General features: G+C 39.1%; 2 protein-coding genes across 3 annotated transcripts; one reads left to right on the top strand and one right to left on the bottom strand.

Annotated features, from left to right (window-relative positions):
* Nucleotides 1–1,545: 1,545 nt before the first annotated feature.
* Nucleotides 1,546–7,051, top strand: p4htm (prolyl 4-hydroxylase, transmembrane (endoplasmic reticulum)). Of its 2 annotated transcripts, none has more exons than XM_038695903.1 (10): nt 1,546–1,907; nt 2,013–2,397; nt 2,500–2,581; nt 3,152–3,342; nt 3,437–3,533; nt 4,231–4,393; nt 4,520–4,705; nt 4,999–5,089; nt 5,258–5,381; nt 6,242–7,051. In XM_038695903.1, the coding sequence occupies exons 2-10, from the start codon at nt 2,065–2,067 to the stop codon at nt 6,457–6,459; spliced, it is 1,485 nt and encodes a 494-aa protein (XP_038551831.1). In that variant the 5' UTR covers nt 1,546–1,907; nt 2,013–2,064; the 3' UTR covers nt 6,460–7,051. The 2 variants fall into 2 exon arrangements, with proteins under 2 accessions (XP_038551831.1, XP_038551830.1); XM_038695902.1 differs by having other exon boundaries at nt 2,009–2,397.
* A 160-nt stretch (nt 7,052–7,211) lies between these two features.
* On the bottom strand, nt 7,212–15,725 carry slc26a6l (solute carrier family 26 member 6, like). Its single transcript, XM_038695901.1, has 19 exons — nt 15,516–15,725; nt 15,256–15,395; nt 15,034–15,144; nt 14,779–14,954; nt 14,526–14,690; nt 13,325–13,477; nt 12,926–13,008; nt 12,664–12,811; nt 12,420–12,533; nt 11,525–11,602; nt 11,320–11,415; nt 10,671–10,777; nt 10,403–10,472; nt 10,226–10,318; nt 9,680–9,790; nt 9,023–9,406; nt 8,421–8,475; nt 7,476–7,621; nt 7,212–7,303 (listed from the first exon to the last, which is right to left on the bottom strand). The coding sequence occupies exons 1-19, from the start codon at nt 15,653–15,655 to the stop codon at nt 7,289–7,291; spliced, it is 2,385 nt and encodes a 794-aa protein (XP_038551829.1). The 5' UTR covers nt 15,656–15,725; the 3' UTR covers nt 7,212–7,288.
* Between the last annotated feature and the right edge of the window lie 549 nt (nt 15,726–16,274).

Genomic DNA, 16,274 nt, shown 5'->3' with positions numbered 1-16,274 from the left:
GCCCGCAAAATCTCATGAACCCACGTACGGACAGTCTGTGCTCTCATGTTTCAGCCTTCTCTTCATGCAGAGCAAAGGCCAGAGCAAGTAGGCCTACATACTTTGTGGTGATATATTTACATTCACTAAAATTTAGTAAGCTACCCTACTTGCAACACATCGCCTCCACTGAAATTATGTATCATAACAACCACAGCGTCTCGAAAAAAAACACTGCGCCTCCAAAACGCACCCTAGCGCTCCCAGCTAGGCGTTTTCAGCTGGCAAAAAACGCTTTGGTGGACAGGGCCCTAAGTTTTCTATTTTAAAATTAAGCTTACACAGAGCACAGCTATCTTACATTAGATTAAGTGTAATGGTAAAGACAGAATGGGTGGTCATTTAGAGGTAATCTTACATTAGGTGTAAGTTAACATTATCAGCAACTTTAGCTTATTCTTTTGTTCACTTAATAAATAAGCTTCTTTAAAGACTGGCTGCAGTTTATTCCAATCGAACAGCTAACGTTATTGTTTTTACATTTGAAACATTTTTTGGTGATTATACTACCTATTGATATTGATAAACAGCTAGCTGAACTGTTCTGTTTCAACTGTTAATGTTAGCTGTTTTGACAACACTTGTTTTGAAGACATTTCGAGATTTCTTCATCTGGGACAGAAATATTTGATGGTGGTGCTGGGGTGGTGTATGTTAGCAAGCCTAGGTCAGGCAAGATATGTTTCTCTGAGATTTGCACCCCAATACAATAAGGGTGACATTTTCAACAGAACTCACTGTGGACATAGCACTCATTTTGGAAAAAGATGTTTTTTTATGCTGTATCACAAATAAAATTCCATTCACTTATACAACCTGGAACAAAACCCAAATTATCTAGCTCAATAGACACCAATTAATTTGTGGAGAAAATATTCATTTTAGTGAACTTTGCAGTAGCAGTGACTGCCTGAAGTTCTCTCTTATAAACATGCCGAGATATCAGACGCTCTGTCTTGTCTGTTTACTGCACCCATCTTTTCTTCACTGTTCAGTTAGATTGAGGTCAAGTGACTGACAGAAACAGTCATAAAACCTTATTGGGTTCTAATTTCTTTTTTATGTGTTAAGGGGTCTACATGTCTTACAGTGTCCACCAGATATAGACTTTCATTGATTCAACCTTCTTTTTCTTTACACTCTGAGAGTCACTAGTAACAGGAACCATATTTTATAGGTGTGCCAACCATAACAACAATTCTAAGGTAGTAATAAAAGAAAATAATCATAAAACTGATCAAGGAGGTAAGAGCTGAAGAAAAATAAAATGTCATTTGTTTTAGACCTTCCTAAACAAGAGCCAACCAATATGCTGGAGCTGAGCTGACCAAAGATAAACTAGACTTTTTAAATAGGTAATTTATTTATCATTATTGTTTTCGTTTATTTAGTTGGCTTTATTCAATAAACAGAATAGATCGACCAGACACACAAAGAGCAGTAGAGATGAGGGGGTCACTGTTTGGCAATAAGACAGCAAAGTTGTTTTTGCTTTAGGTCACCAGGGGTCAGCATTGCACGGGAGGCAGACTGTTGCTGTCAACGGGAGAGCTCAGGCTCAGGCAATGGCGCGTCAATAGTAGGATGTACTGCAGACCGTCATGTTTTATCATGTTCACAAATCGTGTTTCTTTTATTTTAAAGGATGATTAGTGTACTCAGTCGATGCCGGGTCAGATTTATGGATCAGGTTTTTGGGATGAGTTCCGCCGTGGTTTCGTATGCGCAGTGCGCTTTCCTGCCGCTGCTGACTGCTGCAGTGTAAACAAGACTGTCCGAGGCTGCAGCGCTGCTGTCTGTGGGCGAAAAGATAACGACACAGCAACAGACGTCTCATTTAAAACGAGCACAGTTCATGTGAACCCTCCGTGAGTAGCTGGCCTGATTTTCTTTTTTAATTAAACTGTACATCTGTCAGCCAGAGCATCTGCCACTTCTGAGCTGCCAGTTTATCCTCTCGTTTGATCAGTCAGATGGACTTTGCTGCCGAGGAAGTAGCCTACCAACTCCACCGATCTCAGGAAAATGACTGACAACCAGGAAACCCCAGATGCCGAGGACAAGACTCCGTCCGGGAGCACGACCTTGCCGCTCCGGCCGCCGTGTGAGCGCCTCTCTTGCAACAAGAGCAGCGTGTGCTCCCGCTCCTACTTCGTAGTAGTGATGGTGTTTTTTCACGTGTACATCATTAATGTTATTGCACTGCTGTTTTACGTGCACTACATCAGCGGGCAGGAGGATGCCAACCGGAGTCGTGATGCTCCCAGCAGTAACCACCAGCCCCCCGAGTCGGGACGTCCGTCACCAAAGCCTGAGCCTCTGCGCGATGTGTCCCTTACAAGAATCGAGGGAATAAGAGTGAGTAATGTGTTGATGCATCCTCAGCCCCACTCTTTTATTTACTCCCTCTCTTGCGCACAACGAGCACCGCTAACATAATTTCTGTGGTTTCTCTGTCAGGTGGGACATGTCCAGCAGGTGTCACTGGTGCCAGGCAAAGTGCATGAAATGCGGACTCGGAGTCTGAAACCTTTGCTGTTTGGTAAGAGGCCAAACACCCGTGTGGCTATCCTGAGGCATCCACTTCATCTGCACACTGGTTCCAATTAATGGCATATAGATGACAATGTATAGTATATTGGTTGTTTTGTATTGGCAACAACAAGCATAGATTGACTGTACCTTTAAATGAATGGTTCATTGTTGATATTCATGGTGCTGCTGGGGATCAATGAAAAACTTGTAACTAGTTGGATGGCTGTCTACATTAGGTCTACAATTAACTATTGTTTTAAATGTCAATTAATCATTGATTATTTTCTTATTAAACCTCTCAAAATAGTCAAGAATGTCTGTCACAACTTCCGAGAAGCCAAGGTAGTAACCGAAACATTTTCCATTTACTCTCAAGTGGAGAAGCTGGAATCAGAGAAAGTTTTCAGTTTATGCTTCAGGAATGAAATGGTTAATTAAATAAAAAAATACTTGCTGGTTCATTTTCTGCTTGACATGGTAGCAAGTCAGAAAATGTGAAGCATGCTGCAGAGAAAATGCTGCAATCTTGTTGACCCAAAAGATTTTTACCTCTGTGTATAACTTTTTTTTCCGGCAGAGATCCCTGGCTTTCTGTCAGAGGATGAGTGTCGTGTTGTGATGCAGCTTGCACAGCTAAAAGGTCTGATGGAAAGCCAGCTAATGGTACAAGATGGCCAGGAGGAACTGGCCAAGGAGCTCAACCTCAGCCCAGAGGAGATCTTCAACCTTCTTGATATCAACCAGGATGGACAGTTGCAGCTCCATGAGGTGTATGTCAGTTTGTGGATTGTGGGCACATGCATAGTTTATTTTTTTTGGGGGGGGGGGGTGGTTAACTCATCACATCTTTAATATCCAACAGATACTGACTCATTCTCGAGTGAGGGACGGCATCTGGCTCACACCGGAGAATCTGAGAGAAATCTATGCTGGGCTCAAAGCTGACAAGGATGGTAACGGTAAGAAATCAACTTCACTCATCATTTTAGGTTTTAACCAATCAGTCGTCTGTAGTGTCACAGAAATGTATTTTTTTGCATAATGTTTTGAAAACATAAATTGTGTTACTGGTTAATAGTTCATGTACATATTTGTATGTGTAATGTATATATAGAAATGAATCCTGGTTGAAATTTCTACAAATTCTTTATTTCTTTCATTATGGGAATATATTGTTTACTGTAAATACAATGACTGCATTGCATATATCAGTAGTGTTAAATGCCTACTTGTGACCCCTCTTCAAGTGTTGTGTATGCGTAGTATGGACATAACAGTAATTTTTCCCTTCGAAATTGTTTCCCCCCTCAGAAAGACCCCCAGATTTACCTCCTGATACTGCAGGTGTCTTTTCCGGTGCCATTTATAAACTGGAATGTAGAGTACATAAGGTCCGGGGAGTCAGAGAGCAATGCAGAGGGAGTGGCTAAAGAGAGGGACTGAGGAGCAAACTGTGACATCCAAAGTATATACACATTATATCAAGTAGTAGTAGTAGAAATCATATTCTCCTAAACTATTGTACTAATGGTGAAAACTGGGTTTCTTATTCAGTATATGTTATATGGTTACTATATAATGAGAGAAAGATTGAATAGTCTCAGTAAGGTAACAAATGAAGACTTATTCAGAATAATATTTATATTCATAATTTAGGTTTGCTGAGTCTAGAGGAGTTTAGGCTTCTGAGCAATGATGCCTTCCAGCGCTTCCTGATGCAGCAAGGTGTGAAAAGGAGTCAGCTGGTGAGGAACAGCAGACACACCTGGCTGTACCAGGGTAAAGGAGCTCACCAAGTCCTCCAAGACATCAAGACGAGGTAAACAAGTCAAACCATTTTTCGATTGCTGTTGTGCTATAATAACTATATAACCTTTAACATGAAGAATAAAGACGGTTTGGAAGTGTTTTTCCCAGACTTTTCCTTTAACGTTTTCTAACAAAGGGTGACTCGCCTCACTCGGCTCCCGCCCACATTAGTGGACCTCAGTGAGCCGCTCCAGGTGGTTCGCTATGAGGAGGGAGGACACTACCACGCCCACCATGACAGTGGCCCTGTGTATCCTGAAACAGCCTGCACACACACTCGCCTCGCGGCAAACACCTCCACCCCTTTTGAGACGTCTTGCAGGTGAGGTCACTGAAGGTACACAGTGTTGACTGAGATGACTGAAGGTGCATTTCTCAACAAAAATATTGGTGAATGTTCAGATTTGACTTCATTTGTCTGGTGTGATTACTAAACAGTGTGTTGAAATTCCATTGTGATAGCTGACATGTTAGTATGTGCGAGTCCACATTGTCAACTTGGGAAAAATCAGTGCTTGTCTCATGTTTGCAAAGTGTTTGTAAGCGTGTGTGTGTGTGTCTGTTTGTTTGCACCATACATGTGTGTGTCAATTTAAATCTGTGTCACACACCTAGGTACATCACAGTTCTCTTCTACCTGAACTCTGTTGAGGGGGGCGGGGAGACCGCATTCCCTGTGGCAGACAACAGGACCTATGATGAAGTGGTGCGTAATTGTGTGTGGGTCTGAAAATGTGTACAGAGAGCCCTGCAAAAGTATTGTGTACATACTGTGCATGTCTTTCATATCTGTGTTAACTCATTTGTTTGTCAGTTAGTGCATGGGCCGCAACTTTAAGCAAACTGTGCCACTGATTTTGATTGTGTGTTTTAGTCTCTAATACAGAATGATGTCGATCTTTTGGACACCAGAAGGAATTGTGATAAGAGTAACCTGAGGGTGAAGCCCACCAAAGGGACAGCTGTTTTCTGGTACAACTATCTTTCTGATGGAAGAGGTAGGATTCCCATAAAAAAATGTACTGCACAGTTTATTAGTATAATATTGCAATACAAATGCAAATCAGCAACTACCCGTTTTAATTTGATGCAAAAGCACATTTTTATTATATAACTAACATTTGTCTGGTATACAATGTGCCACATAGTCTGTCAATATTAAAACCCAAATGTATTTGCATTTTACATATAATTTTTGCGAATCTTATCAATATTAATAAAAATTAAGTTAAGAGTAAACTATTAAAGACTAAGACCCTACAGCTGTGCTAACAGCTCTGTGAGGCTATATATAGGTACAGTGGTGCTTTCACCTAAATGCTAAAGTTAGCAATGTTAACATATTGATACATCGGTATAATGTTTACAGTATTTTCACCATGGTTGGATTAGCATGCTCAAATGTTAGCATTTGCTGTTTAGCACTAAACACAAAGTACAGCGGAAGCTGATGGGGATTTTAATAATTTGGTCATAAATCAATGAAGTAGACAAATATTTATACATTGAACCATAATTGTCTGCATAACATTCTGTTCTATTTGTTCTATCTAATAGATGTTTAAATAAAAATAAACATAAAAATGCAGTCAAAAGGTCGAGATTCAAGCCCATGGTTCTGTACAGATTTATGGTAAAACACAACTATATACCGTAACAATACAGGAAATATACTGCATATAACTTATAATTTTCCAAATAAACTTGGATGTTAGTTGGGAGAATAAAACTGATTAAGTAATTCATCCTGATCAACCAGTTGAAGCAGTGTGTTTAACAATCACATCATCAGTGTGATAAAAAATAAAACAAAAAAAAGCAAATTATATGAAGGCCATTGCTTTTTTCCCCCCAATAGGTTGGGTGGGAGAGCAGGATGAATACGCTCTGCATGGAGGCTGCGTGGTCACTCATGGCACTAAGTGGGTTGCCAATAAATGGATCAACATTGATCCGGATTACCAGCGGCAGGCTCGCTACCAGCAGCTGGTTTCACAGCAGCCAGAGGACGAGGATGATGAAGGTCTAACTCTGAACCCGGACATGCAGAGTTCTGATGTCCATCAAGACTTGTAGCTCAAAAACCAAATTTCAAAAACAAACAAAAAACCTAGCCTACCTAGCGTTCCTCAGTCCTGTGCACAACTTCTTTGGCAATGTCCTCTGTGGCCAGTATGTAGAGACAAGATTTATTCAGGGAATGAGGTCACAGTGGGTTTATGCAACTGTAAAGATATACTTTTGTTAAATATTGCTTGGATATTCTTATCCTGTTATTTTTTAATCTGCTTTAATTTCCCATTTTAGGAATGTTGCACTATAAACTCATTAAAGGAGTTGAGACAAAAACTTTCCCTTTGCATGCTTTAGCTTCACAGCTTTAGCTTCACAGGTTTTGCTGTTGTTATGAGCAAAATTGCACTTGAAAATAGAAATGGCTATAGTAAACATTTCAGTGTCCTACCTTGATATTGCTGCCATTACCAAAAAAAGCTCACACACGCAGTGTGATGCATGTTGCCTTGTCTTTGTTCTATGAATTCATAATTATTTTCTGCCAGAATTGTTCTTGACAGGTATTGTTTGGATGTTTAATTTTAACAATTTATTTTTCCTTAAAAATGCACTGTATCACTCTCCCACATTGAATAAAGTTAAATTAAGTTCACGTGTCTTCAGCATTAGTCTTCCTACTTAAAGACAATATGTATAAATATCAATATAACTAAACAATAAAATGACAGACGCACTAAAATGATTCATATGTATCATTTGTTTTATGCTTTACTCAGGGCTATAATCTGTAAATTTTTTTAAATTTAATGAAAATCTTATCTTCTGATATTTCCCCCCAGTAGATGCGAAGATCATCCTAAGTGCTGGATGTTCTCTTTGGTTGAAGTCCTTAAAGTTTTGTGTCCTGAAATCAAACAGTTTTTAGATCTTTAAAATTACATGATTTTTAATGTTTTAGTGAGTACTTCTATAGGTATGTCACACACTTTTGGTTAGATTGTCCAATGCTGTTAAAAATGCAACTATCAACAGTGGATTGTCCAAATAAAGTGTCAGTATCAGCTGCATATACTCACCACTGAGGGCTCGTATATGGGGATTGATGTCGCTCCACGATGGTCCAAACAGTAGAGCACAGCATCATGAACGGAGGCAAAAAGACGTCTCTTTGTTATCGACTCAGAGAAGAAGCCACCAAGCTCTAATTGTTCCACCACAGACGCTGAGCAGAAAATAATAATAATAATAATCTTTATTTGTAGAGCACTTTTCAAAAACAAGTTACAAAGTGCTTTAACAAGTGTAAAGACAATAATACCCAAAAGAAAATAATACAAAAACAATACACGATAAAAGCAAGAAAACATTGAAAAGATTAAAATACACGTGTAAGATAAATATAAAATAAGTAAAATAGAAATAAAATAAAAGGGGTAAAATTAAGTCAAATAAGATCGGGAAAGGCTCTCCTATAAAAGTATGTTTTAAGAAGGGACTTAAAAGAATTCACTGACTCAGCTGACCTGATTTCCTCATGCAGGCTGTTCCAGAGCCTCGGGGCCCTGACAGCAAACGCTCTGTCCCCTTTAGTTTTCAGTCGAGACTCTGGAACAGACAACAGACCTCTGCCCAAGGATCTCAAGGTACGTGCTGGTGTGTATGGGACTAAAAGGTCAGAAATATAACAAGGCGAGAGGCCATGAAGAGCTTTAAAAGTGATCAAAAAATTTTTAAAGTCAATTCTAAAACATACTGGGAGCCAGTGTAATGAAGCTAAAACGGGTAATGTGGTCATATTTCTCTGTTCTGGTTAAAAGCCTGGCAGCTGAGTCCTGGACAGTCTGGAGTCGGTCAGTAGATTTTTGGGTTAAATAAGTTAAAAGGCTCTTGCAGTAATCCAGGTGTGATGAGATGAAGGCGTGTAAAATGGTCTTGAGAAAACTGTTTACAAGCAAATTACCACCCAGATAAAGCTTGTTCATGTCGCACAGCCTCAAGGAAGCGAGAAGATAATCACTTACCTTGACAGCCAGCCATGTAGATATCTACGTTAATCTCACTGAAGTCCTGGAAAATCTGTAAATTTAATAAATACAGAATATTTCTCCTTATCAAAAGTTACCACTGCAGCAACTTTCAAAAAATCTTCACATTTCTTCCCCATCAGTTGCTACTAACCCTAATCAGCCAACTATAGGTCTAACAGCGAATCATCAGGGTTAATTTAATCATCCATTATGTCAGTGTTTTATCAGTTCATGAACTCATTTAACTGACATCACTTGCCAATCCTAAATTAAATGCTTTTTTATCTGTCTAGTCTGACTGAAAGATAAGTCGTATAACTGTTTAAGGACCAGGTGATTGCTGACCTGTATTTATTGTTAATATTGTCATATTTAAATTGTGAAATTAGTTGTTTATAAAAACATGACTCTTGGGCTCTCCCTGTAAAACTCCCACAGCAACCCAAATACATTGCTCGTGCTTCTCAAATCACATTTTCAGTATTTAATAAAGGGATTTGACACCTGAATGATGTGAAAGGGTAAGGGGAAATGTATGGACATTTAAGTCATGTCTTACCCTTTGTTTAAAAGATATTTCTCCCTTTAGTACTTACATTTTTCATAGTCTTGATAGCCACTGTGTCAATGAAGTTGGCTGTGGAGAGGTCAATAATGATGGAGTGAATGTCCCAGCTCCACTTGCCTAGTGACCCGAGAGAGACCCGTTCCAGGTCACGACTCAGCGTGTCTTCACTGCTGGAGCCCAGAGTGGTGGTGTCTCCGTCCTGCAGGTCAGACATGCACCCTAAGCTGGTGCAGTCTGGATCGCCTCCTTTCAGGTACTCCCACCTACAGTGGCTGTCTGGTGTTGGTGTTGTTGTAGTGGTTGGGATGACAAACACCGTCCCATTCTCCCTCTCAGTGCAGCCCTGCTCCTCCTTGTCCGTAACATCCTCGTCCATGCATGTGTCCTGTTTAGCTGCCTTCTGTGCCCGTCTCTGCAGAGTGGTAAGAATTCTAACTTCTGTTAAGTACTCAAGTATCTTGACTTTTGGGTAGTTTGGCCATCAGTCACCTAGTTCTATCCAGACACACTGGACAGCCATCTGCTTACTGTAACTCAGATTGTTGGTTACAATTTTCTTTCCACACAGGATACGGTGATCAATAGGCCAAACACCAAAACATCCTTATTGTCCTAAAAATATTTGTGAAATGTCTATAAACAATGCATGTTTCAGCAGTTAAGTTACACAGTTCCAGTATATTACCTCTCTCTTGGCTTGCCTTTTTACCCGTCTCTCAGCCCTCTTTTGTCTACGTTTCTGTTTGGCCTCCTGCCTCTTCTTATAGATAATCATTTTACTGATGTCAAGCCCACTCTGAAAGCAGATAAAGAAGAAAAATCATCTGCATCTTATAAAAATATAATAAAATGAACAAAAGCAAGACGTTATTGCTTTGGAAAAGGGCAAAGAGTCCCAAATTCTTAGACATAAAACTGGTAAGAGATTAGAACTAAAACAATTATTCAATTAACTGATTAATCGATTGACAGAAAATGAGTCAGTTACTATTTTGATCATTCATTAATAATTTCAGTAATTTTTCATGCAACAATGTTGCTCTGGATCCAGCCTTTCAAACGTGCAGCTTGGCTGCTTTTCTTTATGATATGATAATTCACTAAATATGTTTGGGTTTTGGTATTTGAAGGTACCACCTTGGACTAAAATAATCATCAGATTGCTCAATAATGAAAATAATAATTTGTTGCAGTCCTAAAGTAGATAGTATGATTAGGAAAGAGAACAAACCTTTTCTTTTAGAGCCTCTAGGTAGAGATCAGCATTTGCGAAATATACTGTAGCAGAGGAGCGAAATATAGTAACACCTGGAATCTCTTTCGCCTGCCAAATAGCAAAAACAAAAAATTTACTTTTTTTGCAGTGAGGACAGAGTTTTTATTTGTGGTTTCTCGTCTTCTGTTTTACCTCTCTGTGGGTGTCTATATCCACGTACAGTTCTGTACCTGGAACATTTCCCAGTACAGAGTATGTTGGGCTGAATGGAATAAAAAAAATTAAATAAACACATAAAATTATTATTTGAGCAATATGTTTGTGTCCAGTACTTTGTCTAATCTGGCAGATCTTGCTGCCTAACATCAGTTACTAATATTGCCTCTCAAACACTCACACACAGTATGACTCACATACTGAAGTGAGAAATATACTATGATGAGGAGCAGAGGAGTCTTACAGTTGAGTTCTGAAGATAACAGTAAGCAGAGCAAAGGTGATCGATGCTGCAAGACCCAGATCCAGATTGAGCAGCAGCGATGACACCCAGGTGACCAACCACACCACCTGGAGGATACAGCATGACAGCATTATTCGTTCTTTAGTTTGACAGTGGAAAGGAACAATCACATGTTTTTTATCTGTCACAGTTGCTGCTTTTAAGGCTATTTTTAAAAAATATTTCATACTAATTAGAGCTGCGATGATTAGTTGATTAATCAATTAGTCGGTCGGAAGAAAATTCATCAACAACTATTTTGAATATCGATTAATTGTTTCAGTCATTTTTAAAGCAAAAATCTTAAAAATGAGCTTCTTTCATCTTCTTAAATGTGAGGAACTGCTGCTATTTTTTGTCATTGTCATTGTCATGTCATTTATGACATTAAATGAAGAGTCTTTGGGTTTTGGACTGCTGGTTGAACAAAAGAAGCAATTTGAAGACGTCACTTGGTGCTCTGGAAAATTGTGATGAGCATTTTTCACAATTTCTTGACATTTTATGCACTTAACGATTAGTTGATTAATTGTGACAATAATCGGCAGATTAGTTGATAATGAAAATAATCGTTAGTTGCAGCCCTAATACTAATAATATAACCACTCACCAGATCAATCTTGCTGCTTTTCCACAGTGTAACGATGTCAGAGTACTGCTTGAACATGCCCCTCAGATTTACAAAGACAATCGATGCAAGGATAGCCTAAAATAAGCAGACACACAAGTTTTAACATGATTAATCAGATGTGTGCCTAGAAGTGTGAATGAGGCTAATCACTTTACAGTTAAGACAAATAGTATGGCAACAGAACCTTTGGCAGGTCCTGGAACAGGGGTCCAAGTTTCAGTATGGTCACCAGCACAATTAGAGCTGAGGCCACTCCCGCCATCTGCAAGAATAAGGTTGTTTCTGATTTAATTGAAATATTTGTGTTCAGCAGGCATGTTAACATATAGTATATTTTGCTTAGCTTGAATGTATGAGCACCTATTTTCAGCATTGTACCCAAACAACTGTTGAGTCTAGTTTCCAATTATTAACAATAAATACATCTCTGTGTGCATGTGTACATTACCATCAGCTATTGAAACATGCAGGTAGGTGTTTTATTGTTCATTATATGATGATATGATAATTATATTATATATATATATTCGTCTTCTAAATGAATGACGATGGAAAAACCTGAGCTGTGTTTTACAGGAAGGGGATCTTTTGTGTCGCTGGTTATATTTGTAGAAAATGCGGACAGGAGACAAAGTTGCTTGCGTGCAATGTAATGTAAGAAGTTATGTTTATGTCTGACAAATGCTTAACCGCTGCAACCGTATGTTTTGGTTATTATATACTGTAAGTCCATGTAGGCTGGGCACTTCTACGTCCATGACACACTAGCTAACTAATTAACATGCTGCATAATAAATTGCTGAAACAAAAAACTACAGTAGATGTTCTAGTACCATCAGAATTTTGAATGTCCACATGGTTCTTATTAAGGTTATAATTGTTAGATCAGGTTGTTGAGGTCAATTTGTTATATAATGTCATATATAATTCAGCATCATTTCCTTTTTAGCTCACCTTTTTCAACTAGCTCATATTCCTTTCACATTTACAGTACAAGAATTGCATGTTGCATGTTCACAGTAGAAAATTAGAATGACTTTGGCTAGTAAGGTAATGCTGAATTCTTTAATGTCACTTACTTGTGTTTTTCCTCCAGTGGTCTCTTGGATGAGACTTCGAGACATGGAGGGGCCGACAGAGTAGCACTGGAAGAAGCCCCCCACTGTATTACTGAGACCCAGAGCCACAAGCTCCTGCAGCCGGGTGAAGACAGAGATACAAGCATTATCAGGAAAAGACAATACGGAAAGAAATACAGAATGTGGAAATGATTGTCTGCTAACAGTATCTGCTGAATTAAACAGGTATTTTGTGCAAGTTTACCTGGTTACTGTCCACCTTGTATCCATGTTTCAGTGCAAATGTTTTTCCAAGGGAAATAGATATGGCATATCCAACAATGGCCAGCGCAAAAGCATCACCAATAACCTTTTGAAAAAGATTCACATCTGGTACACTGGGAGGAATTAGACTGTTGCACAGGTAGAGGGACAAGAAGTGATGAGAAGAAAGAAGAAATGAGTAAACAAGCTGGGAATCACTCAACAAATAATTACAGCATTATAACTTTAATCCAAATGCTTACCCACTGGGAATTTTTCCAACAACTGAAATAGTGTAGTTGCTGTTCAAGTTGGCATAGGATGATATCAATGTTCCTGCCACAATCTAAAGCCATCACACAAGACATGCAGCTCGTAAACACAAACACACACAAAGAAGCCACATTTCGCAACACATTTCAAACCTTCAATAATTAATAAACTGGTAAATCATATGCCAGAAATGAACTTCATTATTAGTCATAAGTATCTCCTTTATGCTGTGTACTGCACAAATGCGGAGGCCCTGGCACTACTGCTGATTCAGCTAGAAGGTTCCACTGTGTCTGTGCTTTTTCAGTGCTGCAACATCAGCAGCAGCACAGAGGTAAAAAAAAAAAACATGAAGAGAGGCCAGAGAGTGTGTCCTCGTGTCAACTGACTGTGATGAGCTCCACTGGGATGGGCACTGGCAGCTTTGGACTGAGAAAAGAGTTGACCTCCTTGGCTGCAATTAGAAACGCCATGGACACAGCACTGACCACCAGTGTGGGAAGATGAGTCTGTGGCAGTAAGGAGCAAACATCCTTCAGAGTCTGCAAATTAAGGGGGATAAAGTAGATAGGGGTTATGACATATGACTGTAAATAAACACATGCTGCACACACCAAAGGCTTATATCATATTAATTAATAATTCAGTATAAAATAAAATAAAATTTTCACCTGTGCACAAGGCCTGTGCAAGACCTCAAAATGGTATGCAAGAAGACTGAGGCTCACTCTACTTTCACCTAATTATTGTAATTAGCGCAGTTGTTGTTTGTTTCAAATAATTATAAGGTTATATGCAGGTTATCATGCCTTCATTGTGCTATGTATTGTGGGTTAGTGATCAAACAAAGTTATCAGGAGTCAAAAAGTCTGCATAATGGGCTCATAAATTCAGTGGCTGAACCACTCTGAACTCTGTTTACTTTAAGGTGTAAGTAATGTGTACAAGTTAACTGGATGGACTTCATTAAAAAGTAAAAAACACCAAAAAAAAAACATACTTGATAAACTTCCTGTTCACCACTGTAAAATCTCCGGTTTCTAACAGTTATCAGACCAGATCATCTAGATACATAATCTTTATTGTCCCTAGAGTCTGCTCAGAACCTGGTAAAACTAAATTGTTTGTTTTGTACAATGCATCCTGAGCTTGGAGTAATTTGAAGACACACTTGCTGAGATAAAATGCTGCCTTCATATCAGTCATACAAACATCATATTCAAATTATGTTTTGTGAGGAATGTAATCGCTTTATCAAGTTGTATCTCTCTCAAGTCTCTCAGGTCCTGTTTTGTTGCATTATACAGTGTGTGATTGTTAAAAATGAATGATGTGTGTTCTTATAACTATGTGATACCTATCATATTCTGACAATTGTAAAAGAGATAATGTATATCATGAGACCTCCTGGTTAAATAAAGGTTAAATACAAATTATGAGGAACGCACATCAAACTCTTTTGTGAGAGTTACTTTAAAGGTTTTGTCATTATCAGCGCCAAACTATGCTGTAACAATTAATCCAAACAGATCAGTAGCGTTTCATCAACAAAAACAAGGATATCAGAACCAAACACTTGAAAGTACTCACATACACCAGCGTCAAGGGACCATTATAGCGTGTTGGTGAAACTCCAAAGATGTACTTCAGTTGTGCCACCACTGCATGGGCTGCAGCCGCTGATGTGTAAGCCCGCACCACAGGTTCAGACAAGTACGTTCCCACAAATCCAAATTTTACCAAACCCAGTACCACCTACGCAAACAGTCATTTATTTATAAGTTTTGGCAGCTGTAACAACAAAATAAGACATTGTTACTTCTGTGGGATTTTGATTTCAGACCTGAATAAGTCCTCCTAGGACAGTAGTAGCAGCCGCCACCTGCACTCTGTATAAGTCCCGAGCAGTAATGTCCACCTCTGCAGTGATGTTGGTCCCATTTGATTTGAGGAAATCCCCATCTGGAGCAACTCTCTCTGTCACACTACCCACCATAATGCTGAGAATAGTAAATGTACCTGAACACATGAAAGACAGAAACGTGTTATTACAGAGATTTTAATGGCCATGGCACTATGTCTCTCTCTTTTTACTTACCGATTGAGATATGGCGTGATGTTCCAAAAAAGAAGTAGATCAATGCTGGATAGAGAGATGTGTAGAGCCCGAATACAGGCGGTAAGGAGGCCAACAAGGCATACGCCATACCTGTGACAAACATATGTGTCAACATATTGACTAGGAGAATTTCACTTTGAGGTGAAAAAAATGTTTCTGCAAAGCTGTTGATATTTACTCCGTGGTGGACTATTGTCTTACCTTGTGGCAGGTGCATAATGCCCACACTGATGCCGGCGACAAGGTCTGGCATGCCATAGTCCCAGACTGGGTACTTGGGAAGCCAGTATAACACAGGCAAGCTGCTCATCACACTTTGCTTCAGTCTGGGTACTGTACATCTGAGGGATTTGAAGGATACAGAGACAAAAGTGATTTCATTGACTGATCTTGAATGAATGCACTGAAGTTGAGTTTCTGACAGACATATACATCTACAGTACAGTAAGAGTAAGAGTTACCTTAAGGAATCTTTCAGCCGTTCAGTTAGAGACGGGTGGGTGTCGGAGTACGTTTTTCTCTGTGTTACCTCTTCCAGTCTCTCCTCATCCAGCACTTCCCGCTCCACCCTATATTTCCCAAATCTGCGTGTAGACTCCATTGGGCTGAATCTGTCAAAATCTGTGCAACTTTAATTGTTCTTTTAGTAAAGGAGATTCATTCCAAACACTACTAACTGTACTACTGTCACAAACTGAACAGCCGCAACTGCATATGTACATCATATTGCTTAATGGTTAACTATAGCCAGGATGTTGTGGGCAGAGCTTCTTTATGACAACGACGGCTGAATGGAAGAAGCTGGGGATGTAATTATGGACTTAAAGAGGAAAAAGATTAACTCTGTTGAATTCCAATGGATGTGTGACAGGTGTGTTTGCATCCTTCCAGTTTTTCCATTTACTTGCAAAAGTAAAGCTAACGAACCATGAACTGTCACCTTAATCTCAAATTGTGTTAGTCAAGTGAGTCTTTAAAAGAGCTATTTCCGAACACTTAAAATATTTCCGATGCAAAAGTTTCCCTTGAAAATCCATTAGTACCAGTTAATATCCAACACAATCCTGGAAAGTCAGAAAGTAAAGATATAATGTATAAATACATTTACTTTAAAAACTTTGTTATGGTTGGTGCAACAGTCTCAAGAATTTTAAGACTCAAATTTAATAGGCAAGGTCTGATTTTTGTGGGCATGTATACTGGGCCTTTAAGAGAGTGCT

Source organism: Micropterus salmoides, unplaced genomic scaffold (assembly GCF_014851395.1).
Source record: "Micropterus salmoides isolate LMB-PRFRI ecotype aquatic unplaced genomic scaffold, ASM1485139v1 Ms_hic_scaffold_4, whole genome shotgun sequence".
NCBI classification, from domain to species: Eukaryota; Metazoa; Chordata; class Actinopteri; order Centrarchiformes; family Centrarchidae; genus Micropterus; species Micropterus salmoides.
Note: the sequence above shows the minus strand (reverse complement) of the source record. Positions and strands in the feature narration are given on the sequence as shown.